Here is a 13,356-nt window from a genome sequence, read left to right on the forward strand (position 1 = left end):
TTTTAAAAGTCTGTCTCTGTCCTGCTTTCTCCTATTGATGGGTCTAACCTAATTGTTTAATCACATTAGTCATGAACAACAGGTAATGTATTTTTGAACTTGACCCACAATGCCAATCATGTACTGCCTCAGCCACTATTGGCTCTAATTTGGCTCTCTGTGCTGAAAAGTGTCTCAAACTAAGGTGCCCGCCCCGTGATCAGGGTATGCTGAGTCTAATGAGTAGAATTTGATCCTGGCCCAGCTGGTCCCAGTCTCAGTGGAGGCTGTTGTCACCCTCAAAATTGTCATATCGATGTGTTCCATTTGTGACCCCATGGACTGTAGCCCACCAGGCTCCTCTGTCCATGTGATTTCCCAGGCAAAAATACTGCAGTGGGTTGCCATTTCCTTCTCCGGGGAACTTCCCAACCCAGGGATGGAACCGGAGTCTCCTGCATTGCAGGCAGATTCTTTATCACCTGAGCCACCAAGGAAGCCCCATTACATGACCCATTATTGCTTTTATTTTTCCGATTAATATCTGGCAAGTTCAAGTTCAATAGATTCGGAGTATAAAACACCGGAAGTGCAGTAACTTACAAACAGTGACACACTACACTTGCGTTACTGGAGCAGAACGAGGTGGGGACCTATACCGCATGTCGGTGGGGAGGGTATGTGTTGGGCCTGGGGAGCCCTGAGAGCCGTCACAGCAGTTCTCTTTGCTGGCTTCCTTGCTCTCAGCCACAGAGCGTGGCAATGTTGTTTGGAGGATTGATACAATCCAGCAGACAAGAATCTGACTGGAAATCAGTTTTGTCCCCCTTGAACTGTGACTGCAGCTTAAGTCCATTAAGACCCTGAGGGTGTCCCTGGCTGGAAAGACCAAGGAGAGCCTGAGCTGACCTGGGGAAATCTGGTTATGTGCTATTTAGGTCTGAGTAATACAAGCTCTTCTACTTCTCATTTTTTCCGTGTTCTTTCTAGCCCTAAGCAAAGAAATATTTCCATCCTCATGTCAGGCCAAGAGATGACAGCACTGGGCAGGTCTCCATTAGAGCCATGAACTGATGCTCTGAACCCTGAGCCCAGGAGGGAGGCCACCCCTATCCTGCACTTGTCAGGGCCTGTTTGTGGTCCAGGCACTGAAGGCCAGCTTGCTTGGGAGCTGAGGGACTCAGAGTCGGAAGGCGGGTGCCAAGCTCATCTGGCCCTGGAGTAGTCTGAAGGCACCCCGAGGAAGCTTCGTCCTTAGGCTTTGCAGCCAGACAGCCTCAATTCTAGTCCCAGCCCAGCCACTCAGAAGCTGTGTGACCTTGGGCTGGTTATTTTACCTCTCTGGGCTTCAGTTTCCACCTCTGCAAAATAAGGATTAAAAAAACACCTATTTGGCAAGACTACCTGAAGGTAGCATCCAGGTCATCGTAGACCCTCAGTGAGCAGACAGTATCAGATTAGAAGAGGCCTAATCTTTCCTCATACTCTGCAGCAGTTGTGGCTGGGAGGGTCAGCCAGAGTTCTGGTACCCCTTACAGACCCAGGAATGCTCTCCTCAACTTGGGTAAGCTGATAAGCAGGTGGAAACTGAGCTTTCACACCACACATTGCTAGCATGGACCACCCTCAGAATCCCTCCATCCCTAGATGGCCTCTGGGCTGAGCAGAGGAAATGAGACCCAGAGAGCCTGATTGGGACTGGCATCTTCCTGGATCTGAGCAGAGGTGGTCTGGAACAGCGGACCTGGTGCCCTGTCCCATCCTTGAATGGGGGACCCTAATTGGCAATGGGTGCCCCTTTCCCAATGAGTGTCTCTTTCTTGGTGAGACCACTGATGTCATAAAGCTCTGAAGTTATCAGCACCCTGGAGAAGTCAGGCCATGGTGGGAAATCTGACTGGAAGTTCAAGGTGGGCTTCCCAGGCAGCCCCTACCTTGGGCTCCTTGGTATGTAATTGAACTAGAACCTCCCAGGCCTGGAAGCATAAGTGTTACAAGGTGGCATTTCTAGAGTAAACTTGGAGGCTCTAGCTGAGCTGCATTTGGCTCTGCTGATAGTGAAACTCTGGGTCAGTACAAGTAGAGGCCAGAAAACCAGACTCAGTGCTGCTCCTGGGAGGAGGTCAGGGGAGATGGCTTAGGTCCCTCCTGACTCTTGGTCCTGTCATTTCAGTAGCTTGTGACTAGTAGTCGCTCACCTCCCTGCACCCTCTGGAAGCAGCAGCTCAGCCTTGGTTGCACATTGGAACATCTGGAGAGCCTTAAGAACCCCTGATGCTTGCCACTCACCTCCAGAGATTTTGAGGTAGTTGGTCCTTGGTAGGACCTAGATGTCAGGATGTTAAAAGTCTTCCCAGATGATTCTAATGTTCAGCCAGGGTTGAGAGCCACTGCTAAAAAGGCAGGCGAGCTAATGATAATTAATATATAATCTATGTGCCAGTTACTGTGCTAAACCCATCATCTACATCATCTCCTTGAATCCTCACCGTAATCCCCATTTTCCAGATAAAGAAGCACGCTCAGAAAGGCGAGGTGACTTTCCAAGGCCAGGGAGCAGTAAGCACTTGGCATGCTATCCCAGGGCCATCAGATTTCGAAGCCCAGGCTGGCAACCTTATAATAAAGGGCTACTTTTGAAAAGGACATCCTAGGTAGCCCTAGTGGTTAAGAACTCGCCTGCGAATGCAAGAGATGTAAGAGACATTGGTTCGATCCCTGGGTCAGGAAGATCCTCTTGATAAGGAAATGGCAACCCACTCCGGTATTCTTGCCTGGAGAATCCCATGGACAGAGGAGCCTGGTGGGCTACAGTCCTCAGGGTCACACAGAGTCGGACATGACTTGGTATACATGCAATTTGAAAAGGAAGATGGGGACATGTTTGGGGCAGGCGCTCAGTAACCCAGGCAAGTTTCCCCTGTGCCCAAGCTGGATTGCCAGCCTGGTGCCGCCCTCGGCATCCTGTCTGGTTGAGCAGGAACCCTGGCAGTCCAAGCGGAGTTGGCTGCTTCCCCAGAACCCAGCAGCGTGCTGAGACACTCAGGGGGCCCGCCTTTTCATTTGGGAGAGGTGGAACCCCAGACAGTGTTCTCAGAGATGGTGACTCATGCACTGTTCCCCAGCTCTCCTAATGAATGGCAGTCTTTTAATGTGAGACACAGCATCAGATGAGATTTTTGTTCCCAGGGCAGTCAGGAGTGGTTGGGAATTATATTTTGTTCACCAGGTGTTTGGGGTTTAAAGCAGCCTCAGGAAAAAAAAAAAAAAAGTCAAGAGTCATCCATTAAAAAGGACCAGAGTCTTTTTATTTGCAGTTCCAGTGAATTTAGTGAAAGGCAAACCCAGCAGGTACCTGTTTTACTGGTCATAAAAGGAAATTGGGCAGCAGTTATTCCAAAGGAGTTAGAGTTGTTTAAATCTAAAATTTAGGGATACGTGTATGTTTTAAAGGAAAATTTACAAGGCTTGGAGATTTGGGTTGAACTGTTTTTGATGAAAATGACATGGAAAATATTTTCCTTTCTTATTTTAAAACTTCCCCTTGGCTGTTTGTTTCCTAAATTTAGCAGTCAAAAAGAAATAAGCAAATCTAGGTGGAAAAAAAGAACAAACTGATGCAAGTCAGGCAGGTTTTCAAAGTTTAATTGAAGTAAGGGACTGAAAATAAAAGTCTCCAAAAATGAGAAATAATTCTCCCCAGTTTTTAGAGCAGAGTCGTTCTTTCAGTGTAAACAATTTCAAGATATGATTGACCTTATAGGACATGGAAGTGCTGGATTATCCACTTCCTGAAAACACAGACTAGCGGGGAGGCTGTTGCTTAAACAGCACCAAGAACTCTCAGCAGGAGGCTGGAGGGCTGTGGGAGGCTCATCAGGCTGTCACTCACTAATCTCCTCAACACTTGTTCCTTACTGCGGCCGCTCAAGGGCCTCTTAAGTCACGGTCCAGGTGGGAACTCCCCCAACCCCCACCCTTCCTGAAGTCTGACCACAGCCCTGCCTCCTCCACAAGGCAACTAATGCCTCACCCAGCTCTGGGCTCAAGTCCCTGGGCTAGATTGCAGAGACTAGCTTGAAAATCTTGAAATGGATGGCTTTCACCCAAACTGTGTCATTGCCACTGGTAGCCCATTTGTTGGTTTTTGTTTTTGACTTTTGTTTCTTACTTTTGGAGAGTGGTTTTCTTTTCACTGAAAGGACCAAAGGACTGATATCTCTGAAGGTTTGTTTATGAGCGAATAGCCAACTCAAACTGGTTCAAAAAAAAAAAAGTAGGTAGGTAGGTAGACAGATATAGAAAGATAAAAAAAAAAATCAAACTGAATTTGGATCAGAAATAATTGGCTTCAGGGACCCCAAAGAATATCACTGGAGCTCTTACTTTCCATGTCTTGGGTCTGATTGATTTTTCTTGGTTTTATTCTCCAGATAAGATTTCTGTGGGCAGGAAGACTCCCACTTCCCAGGCTTAGCAGTGCTAACGAAAATAGTTCATTGTATAGAAAAGTCTCAGGGTGGATTCTGATTGTTGTTATTCAGTTGCTAAGTCATGTCCAAATCTTTGCAACCCCTTGGGCTTCAGCATGCCAGTCTTCCCTGTTCTTTGTTATCTTCCGGAGTTTGCTCAAACTCAAGTCCATCGAGTCAGTGATGCCATCCAACCATCTCATCCTCTGCTGCCCCTTTCTCCTCCTGCCTTCAATCTTTCCCAGCATCAGAGTCTTTTCCAATAAGTTGGCTTTTCGCATATGTGGCCAAAGTCTTATAGTTTAAGCTTCAATGTCAGTCCTTCCAATGAGTATTCAGGGTTGATTTCCTTTAGAATTGACTGGTTTGATCTTCTTGCAGTCCAAGGAACTCTCAAGAGTCTTCTCTAGCACCACAGTTCGAAAGCATCAATTCTTCAGCACTCAGTCTTCATTCTGATCGGCCCAGATTAAGTCAAATGACTGTTCTGAACCAGTCCCCTGTGTCTGGGAGTGCAGTGACAAGGTCAGCTTAGCCTGGGTCTTGTGCCCACCTCATGGTGGTGACTGAGGTATTGGTCGGGTGGGAGGGAAGTGATTAGCGGCCCTGCCAGAAGCATGTGAGTGAGGAGATCCCTAAAATGGGCAAAAGCTACCCTGCCGCTGTCTCGGTCCATTACAGTTCCAAGTGTTGTGTTAGCCGAGTGTGGGGAGTGTGGTGTGGGGGCAGGAGATGCTTGCAGTCGTGACAGCTCATCCCTCCATCACTCACATACTCATTAGCTATTGCCTTCGAGTCCCGCTGGGTACTGTTCTGGGCTTCAGGATCCAGCATTAGATGAAACAGACAATCCCTGCCCTGCTGAAGGTTTTATTTTTGTGGGAAGAAGCAGTCAACAAAATAACATGGATAAGCAAAATGCACATAGAACGTCCGATGGTGCTAAGCACTATAAGGAGAAACAGCAGGTGGAAGGATGGAAGGCAAGTGTGGGGCTAGGGTTTTACAGATGGTGGTTGGGGAACGCTCACCAAGGAGGTGAGGTTTGAGCAGAGCCCTGCAGGGGGTGAAGGTGCAAGCTATGCAGACATCTGGGAGAAGAGCCTTCTGGAAAGAAGGTAGAATGAACAAAGGGGCGGAGGGGAAGGGTACCGGCAGACTCAGGGAACATCAGGAGGCCAGTGTGACTGGAGCAGAGCCAGAGAGGGGCAACAGTAGAAGCTGAGGCCAACAAGGGGACAGGGCATTGGCTCCCAGAGTCTCCTGGGCCACTGTGAGCTCTGGGGCTCGTCCTCAGGGAGGGCGAAAGCCACTGGAGGCCCTGTGCTATGTCAGAGGATCCCATCGGTTCACTGTGGTTTTCTCCCCAGATGATTTTAAGTAAGGTGAGAGCAGGGACACTGTCTAGGTATCTATTTACTCATTCATTCATTTATTCACTCATTCATCCTTTTATTCAGTAAACATCTGCTTAATACCTACTGTGTGCCAGGTGCTAGGAGCTCACAACTTAGTGCAAAAGAGACATAAAGCAAGATGTCAGTGCTTTGTGGCATAAGAATTCCACAGACAGCCCCTGTGCCCTCATCCAGAAAGGGCAGCGGTGCCAGTCCCATCCAGTGCCTCCTGCTGGCTCTGAGTCCAGCATCTCGGGTCCCTCAGGCCGATCGAGATATAGCTCCTTATGGTTTAGCAGCCTAGAGCCAAAGGATGCTTTGCTCCTAGCCAGTGTGCTTTGTAGGCAGTGTGGCTGGGAGAACGGGAGACCACAGCGCACTGCTCACCAGGGCCTGGTGTCTGTGCCATTGCAGGACTCTTGCCTCAGCCGAGGTAGGCTGGGTGAGGACCCATGGCCAGTTCTCCAGCTACCCATGATCTAAGTTTGAGGGTGGAGGCTTCTTCATGATCCTGCATGGCCATGCCCTGTGTGGGATGGGAGAGAAGCGGGTAATCTGGATCCCTAGATTTCTCTTCTGGGAGCTGTCCTTTTGATTTCCATCCTCCCAGCTTCTTGCACAGTGTTAACACAAACTAGACTCTCAGTGAATAACCTGTTGCTTTAACACTAGTGGGATGTGCTTCAGCCACTGCCTGTGGGACCCAGGGCTGGGGTCTGCATCACGGTGGAGCCTGGGGGCAGGAGGGTACCAGGGGTGACCCCTGGACTTACCACCTGGAGGACTCAGAGGGTGGGACTGCCCATGTCCGCCTCAGCCAGCACAGCAGAAGCAGCTGCTCTGGGGACTGATGAAGAATTCATTTTGAGGCATAGAGTTAGAGGTGGTCATGGCCTGGAAGTCTCAGGATCAAAGGCCAGGGCCAGAGGGAGAGGAGAGTTCAAGAGCTAGAGGGAAATGAGCCGTGGGGTGGGTGTGTGTACTGCTTAGATACCCAGTAGAAGAGCTCCGGGTGGTGACTGGGCTGAGGCAGGGAGGGGCTAGATGGAGAGTTCCCATCTTACCCTTCCCCAGTCTCCCCAACACCCAGCTGACTCAGGGCCACTGATGTTTCAGCTCCAGACCCCGTGGATGCTGGGCCAATGGGAAAGCAGAGCTGAGACCTCTGGAGGGAGCAGGCCTGTGTTTCCTTGGCCCCCTTCTTCACAAAGGTGTGTCACGGGTGAAGAGTCCAACCTCAGAGGAGGGTTGGACCATCAGAGGTAATGGTCTGAGGAAGGGAGCAGTAGAAGCATCTTTGAGGATGTGTAGCTCAGTTTTGGAGAAGGAAATGGCAACCCACTCCAGCATTCTTGCCTGGAGAATCCTGTGGACAGAGGAGCCTGTTAGGCTGCTGCTGTCCATAGGGTCACACAGAGTCGGACACAACTGAAGCAACTTAGCATGCATGCATGCATTGGAGAAGGAAATGGCAACCCACTCCAGTATTCTTGCCTGGAGAGTCCCAAGGACAGAGGAGCCTGGTGGGCTGCCATCTGTGGGGTCACAATGAGTCGGACACGACTGAAGCGACTTAGCAGCAGTAGCAGCTCAGTTTTGAGGCCCTGAGAGGAACTTCCCTAGAGATGCTCTTCTACAACGTTCTCTGAGGCCCCAAGAAAGCTTTGAATGAGGCGAGGAAAGCAGCAGAGGACAGTGTCAGAAGCAGTCCTTCTTCTTCCTGGCACAAAGAGGTGCTCAGTGGAGCTTTTCTGAATAAATGGGTGGATGGATGAAAGAGTGCGCGGATTCAAGCATCCATATAATCAGTGAATGATCAGGTGATGTTTGGAACTTCTAGAAGTGTGTCCCAGTGCCCGGTAGGTGGGTGGCTTTTGATCAATATTTTTTGGGTGATGGGTGAGTGTGGGATGAGGGCTTGGGGGTTTCCTGAGCCCACAGAGTGGCCACAAGTCCTAAATAAATAAGCATGGCACGGTTATTTCTCTCAGTTGACTTGTAGGATAATTCAGTAACATGCTCTCCCCATGGGAGCTTCTGCAATTTTGTTCTTATTTTAGCTCCTCCACCATCAGCTGGAGGCTGATTTCCATTTCCCTGACCCCCAGGCTGAGAGGAAGTTGGGGGCAGAGTTGGCACCCATTCTTTCCCCGGGTGGGAAGGACACAAAAGAACCCTCATTCTCACTCTCACAGTTGACAGCTTGGGTCCTTCTGGCAATTCAAGCTTCAAGCCAGAACCTTCTCCCCCTCTCTCCTTCCCTCTTCCTCCCTCCTTCCCTCCTTCTCTCTTTCCTGAAATGGATTTCGAGTCCATGAGGACTCCACCCCATCTGCCCAGCCCCTGGTATGGCGCCAAATCGGAACACCACGGTGCAGCTGCTACGGCCGTCGTCACCATCTGAAGCATGCGTGTGGCACGAGGCTGGGCCCACTGGACCTGAGGAAATCTCCCTCACTGGCTCTGACCTCAGGGAGCTCAGGACTGGCTCCTAGGAGGCAGGAACACTACAGAGAGGCAGCCCTAAAAGAGGCAGGCACTCCCTGGAGCTCTAGGTTCTCAGGGGAACGTGGAGGCCCTGGGCTGCTGGTGGAAGCCCCCCAGCATCACCTAACACATTGGTCTTCTCTCAGCAGGCCAAGCTGCCTTCCTGGGACCATCCCTCTAGAGACTAGGCCTGTGGCGGGATTCTCATATAGGGGTTCTATCCCTGGACAGCTCTCACCTACCTTCCTGCTGCCCCTGCGGGCCCACAGCTCCTGTCTGGTAGAGTCGAGGTACACTCACAGCTGATATTTCCAGGCACTCTAGGGGCTATCAGCCAGCAGTGTGGCTCAAATAATGAGATGTCAGGATCCATCTACCCATCCGTTCATCTCAGAAGTGTCTTTCCCCAGTGTCTTTCATGGGGGGGACTTTGGGAGCACAGAGCAGGGTGTGGCTAAGAGGAGGGGGCAACCGCCATCCATCACTTCCCAGCACTTAGCGCCCGGGCCCCCGGAGATCTGATGTGGACCATTTCAGCAGCAAGCACGAATCCCAGAGAAGAGGCTTCCTCTGGGCAGAACCTTGTCCAAGCCCTGGGTGTTTCACTGATCAGGCACCTCCTACATGCCTAGCCCCAGTGCCAGGCCCAAGTTCATACCTAGGAGACTGTCCATCTGACGGTTGCTTGGTGACCTCCAGCCTGGTTGGTGGTCCCCTCAGGTGGTCCCCTTATCTTGGGGGATCTGGTGCCCTCCAAAGTGTCACCATCTCCACATCCAGCAAAGAGCATTGGCCAAGAGTGTGGGCTTCCAAGTCAGAATGACCAGTTTGACTCCGGAAACCTAGGACTTACTAACTCTGACCTTGAGCTTTTTTATTAATAGGTTTTTTTATTTTTACTTTTAATGTTGGCTTATTTACTATTTTTGGTTGCCCTGGGTCTCCGTTGCTGCACATGGGCTTTCTCTAATTGCGGCAAGTGGAGGCTACGCTTCCTCGCAGTGCCGGGGCTTCTCATTGTGGTGGCTTCCCTTGTTGCTAGCGTGGGCTCTAGGCGCCCGAGCTTCAGTAACTGCAGCACATGGACTCAGAAGTTGTGGTGCACGGGCTTAGTTGATGCACAGCATGTGGGATCCTCCTGGACCAGGGATCAAACCCGTGTCCCCTGCACTGGCAGGCATGCTCTTAACTACTGGATCACCAGGGAAGTCCAGTAGGCTTTACTTTCTAAGAGCAGTTTTAGGTACACAAAAGTGAGTGGAAAGGACAGACAGTCCCAGATACTCCCTGCCCCCACATGTGGAGGTACTGTCTCGAGCCTCAGTTTCCTCATCTGTACACTGGGGGAATAATAATCTCCTGCTCAGGTACCAATGAGGTGATGCTTGGCTCCCACCTTGTCAGAAGAACTTGCCACTCAGTGGCTCCTTTGTCCTCTTGCCTGTGGCCCTTCTGATCCTGACCTTTGTCTCAGGTGACAGGAACACCCTCCAGAGGCTTTGATGAGAAGGCGTACCTGGCAGCCAAGCAGCTGAAGCCTGGAGAGGACCCCTACAGGCAGCACGCCTTCAACCAGCTGGAGAGCGACAAGCTGAGCCCCGACCGGCCCATCCGGGACACCCGCCATTACAGGTATGGCCTCTGTTGTGCTGGTGGAGAAAGGTGGAGGGAAGGGCCGACCCCAGTTGGCTTTTCTTTCAGTCACATGGGTTTAAGAAATGAGGAAAATTTCCTCAGACTCAGTCCAGCTCCTGAGACATACAAACCCTTCCTATCTGTTGTTTTCCTGGCTCCTCTTAGTTTCACTGACCTCCTGAGGGTCTGAGAGGCCCAAGGAGACCTCCCAGCCAGGCCACAGAGGCCCCTCAGTACCTCAGTCTGGAGTCCAAGCAAGAGTGGCCGGCCAGGAGACCAGGGGAGGTCCCCAGCGGGCGGGTGAGCCTGGCGTTCCTGGTGCCTGGCTGGTGGTGCCTGCGGGGCCAGCCCTGCCTGCCCTGTGCAAACAGTGGAGTGCTGTGCACTGCCCCCACGGGCATCCCTTTCCTTGCCCTCTGCCTGCCCTACTGGCTCCCACCCTTCCTCAGCAACTCCCAGAAATGCTTCCCGGTCTTGCTGTTTGTTCTCCTGGCGTGGTAGGTGGGAGAGGCCCTAGACCAGGACTCCAGGGCCTGGAGGCTCCGCTGACCCATATCTGGGCACTGAGGGGTTGGCCTGGATCCCCTCTGTCCTTCCCTCCACCCTCCCCCACTCTGAACTTTCTCGGGTGTTCACCAGGAAACTTGAAGGCAGAATTCCTCTTGGGGCTACACACATTTTAAAACGAGACTCCTCAAATCCAGGCCTATGATGGTTGGTGAGGAAGGCCTTTCCTCTTGCTCCAGTGCTTCTGCCCAGCCTTCTCAGAAGCCTGAGATGGATCAGGGGGTGCATGCGTGTGTGTGTGTGTGTGTTTGCACACGCATATCTGTAGGGTCAACAAAGAAGGTGTTGGCGGTGGTGGGCAGGGCCTCCCCTGGCGGAGCCTGGGGTGTGGGGTGAGCCACGCTCTTCCCCTTCCAGGCCGCAGCTCCTGTTGGACCCCAGACTGTCAGGCCAGGTCCTGATGCAGCCCTGAATCCAGGGAGCCCCCATGAGTGAGGTCTTCCAACGACACCTAAACTGTGTGAGACAGACCTACCAGTATCACAGAGAAGACCCCACCAGCCCCAAACTCAAAGCACAGATGTGAGACAAAGCTTTTCAGAGGCTCCTGGTCCCTAGGAGCCATAAATTCCTATCATTACAGATACAAATCCCAGAGAAATGCAGGATGGAGAGGGCTGAAGGGGGCGGGTGGGAGAAGGTCAAGTCCACTGTCCAGATGGGGTGTGGGCAGGTTGGCCACCTTCAGGTGGAGAATGGACATCATTGTCCACATTCCCTTCCTGGGCACTTAGGATTCAGAGATACAGAACTGGGGCCCTAGAGGTCAGTGCAAGGGGCTGACCCCTTCTTCCAGGGCTCCCCATCTCAGCAGACCAAGCCCCTTCCAGCCCCCAAATCCACAAGCCTCTGGGAGGAGAGGCGCTTGGAACGCCTGGCTTCCTGGGCAGAGGTGAACTTCTCCACCCCTCCTCCTCCCCCACATCCCCTCTCGAGGAGAATTATTTTAAGGCCTGTCACGACTTCTCCTGTGGGGGTCCCAGGCTAGTGGAACTCCTGCCTGTCTGACCCTGTCTGCTCTGCTGGACAGGAAATGGGCCTGGGAATTTGGCCGTAAGCCGCTGTCAGTGGAATGAATGCCGTAATGAAAAAATAGTCGTGGCTGGAATAGTCAGGGAGCAATTGTAATAAAGAAGATTGCTATGAAAACCAGCTCTGCGGCTGCCTTCCCGCCGGCCCCAGGAGCATGAGTAAATGCATTCACAGAAGCATTCTCAGAAATGACTGCGTTGAAGGCTGGCGAGGATGGATCGTTTTAATTCCCTTTCCAGAAGACAGGGGAGCCAGGGGGCGCAAAATGTGGTGTCTGGAGAAGGTGGGAGCACAGAGCTGCTAGGGGAGGGAGTGGGCTGGGGGGAACTGCCTTTGGTGTCTCCTCAGAGACTACAGTTTACCCCCTAGGTGCCCCAGGGCCCATGGGAAGAGCAAGGGCACCCTACCTACTGTCGCCAGCCTGGCTGTTCACGTTGGCAGTGAGAGGGAGAGATTCACGGGCGGGCAGGATGGGGGCAATTCCTCCCTACATCCCACCAGATGTCAGGAGATGGGCGACGAGAAGGAAGAAGCTACAGAGAAAGGCCCTTTCCCCTCTTCTCCCCTCTGCCATTTTTTCTGTCTTGGCTGCTGCCTTGGGCAGGGAGTCCTGTCGGTTGGTCCAGGTTGGTTCTGTCTGTGTGCCTACAGACGTCAGAGCCTCCCTTAGCACTTCAGTGACCATGGGGCTCTGAGTGATCCTAGGACTGGGGTGAAGAGCCCCTGGGCCTGGGAAGTTCCCCCAGCCTGTGCTGTTCCTCCGGGGACTCCAGGCTAGGCAGCCTGAGTGGGGTGGGCATGGGTTTGGGGGAGCAGGGCCTGCGCCCAGCCTCAGCGGCAGCAGACTGGACAGAAAGAAGCCTCAAGCCTGGATGCCCCCAGGATGTCCCACAGCTGCCCTCTGTGCTCTCTTCTCAGTTGTCCGTCCATGTCCTACTCCTCGGACCTGCCGGCCACCAGCGTCATCATCACCTTCCACAACGAAGCCCGCTCTACGCTCCTGCGCACAGTAAAGAGGTAAGCCCTGCCTCATCCCTCATCTCAGTGGTGCTGCTCCCGCAGGCCTCGGGGATCTGCTGGGCCCTGGCAAGGGAGAACACTGAGACTGGGCATTGTGGCCAGACAGCATGAAGACCGGTGGGCACTTGGGAGGGGGTTTCTGCCCTTCTGAGAAGCTGGGGTTAGTGAATCAGGGTCAGGACCCAAGAAGTCCAGGTGTTAGTGAGATGCATGACCACAAGGGCAGGTCCCCAGGACATGGGCAGAAACACGGGGGCCAGGAGCCGATGGAGGCAAGGACGGAAGTGAGGCCTCAGGTGGATGGGTGCCGGCCCAGTGGGCACCTGAGAGCGATTCAGAGAGAGATACCCCTTCTGTCCTCCTAAGGTTGGCCCTGTGGTCAAGTTTGACTTCTAATCACCTTGTTTCTTTAATGAACATAGATAAGAACAGGATTCAGAATGGAGTACCCAGTGATAATCCAAGGATTAAAGAAGCTTGGGCTTTCTTCATGGGGAGTGAAGGAAGAGGAGGGATGTCGGGAGGGAAAAGCTGGGATGGGGGTGCTTTCTGAGAACACCCATCCTGACCCATCAGGTCAGAAGGAGCCTCGCCAGCTTTCCAAGCAGGCAACATCCAGGCCAGCAGGGGTTGCTCTCTGGCCTTGTTGCCATTGTTAAGCCCAGGCAGCTAGAGCAGCTATGGATCCTGCCTCAACTAAACTAGGACAGTCCCCACCCACCACCTGGGGTGAATCTCAAGTCCCCGAGGGTCCAGGCAGCAGGGTC

At 52.5% G+C, this 13,356-nt stretch overlaps 1 protein-coding gene across 1 annotated transcript in view; it reads left to right on the forward strand.

Annotated features, from left to right (window-relative positions):
* Positions 1-13,356, forward strand: part of GALNT16 (polypeptide N-acetylgalactosaminyltransferase 16) — a 106,996-nt gene that overhangs the window by 64,633 nt on the left and 29,007 nt on the right. Inside the window, exons 2-3 of the mRNA XM_052646356.1 lie at positions 9,810-9,967; positions 12,488-12,586. Coding sequence (XP_052502316.1) covers positions 9,810-9,967; positions 12,488-12,586 — 257 coding nt within the window. The remainder of the gene's footprint in view (positions 1-9,809; positions 9,968-12,487; positions 12,587-13,356) is intronic.

The sequence above is a fragment of the Budorcas taxicolor genome, chromosome 10, assembly GCF_023091745.1.
Source record: "Budorcas taxicolor isolate Tak-1 chromosome 10, Takin1.1, whole genome shotgun sequence".
NCBI classification, from domain to species: Eukaryota; Metazoa; Chordata; class Mammalia; order Artiodactyla; family Bovidae; genus Budorcas; species Budorcas taxicolor.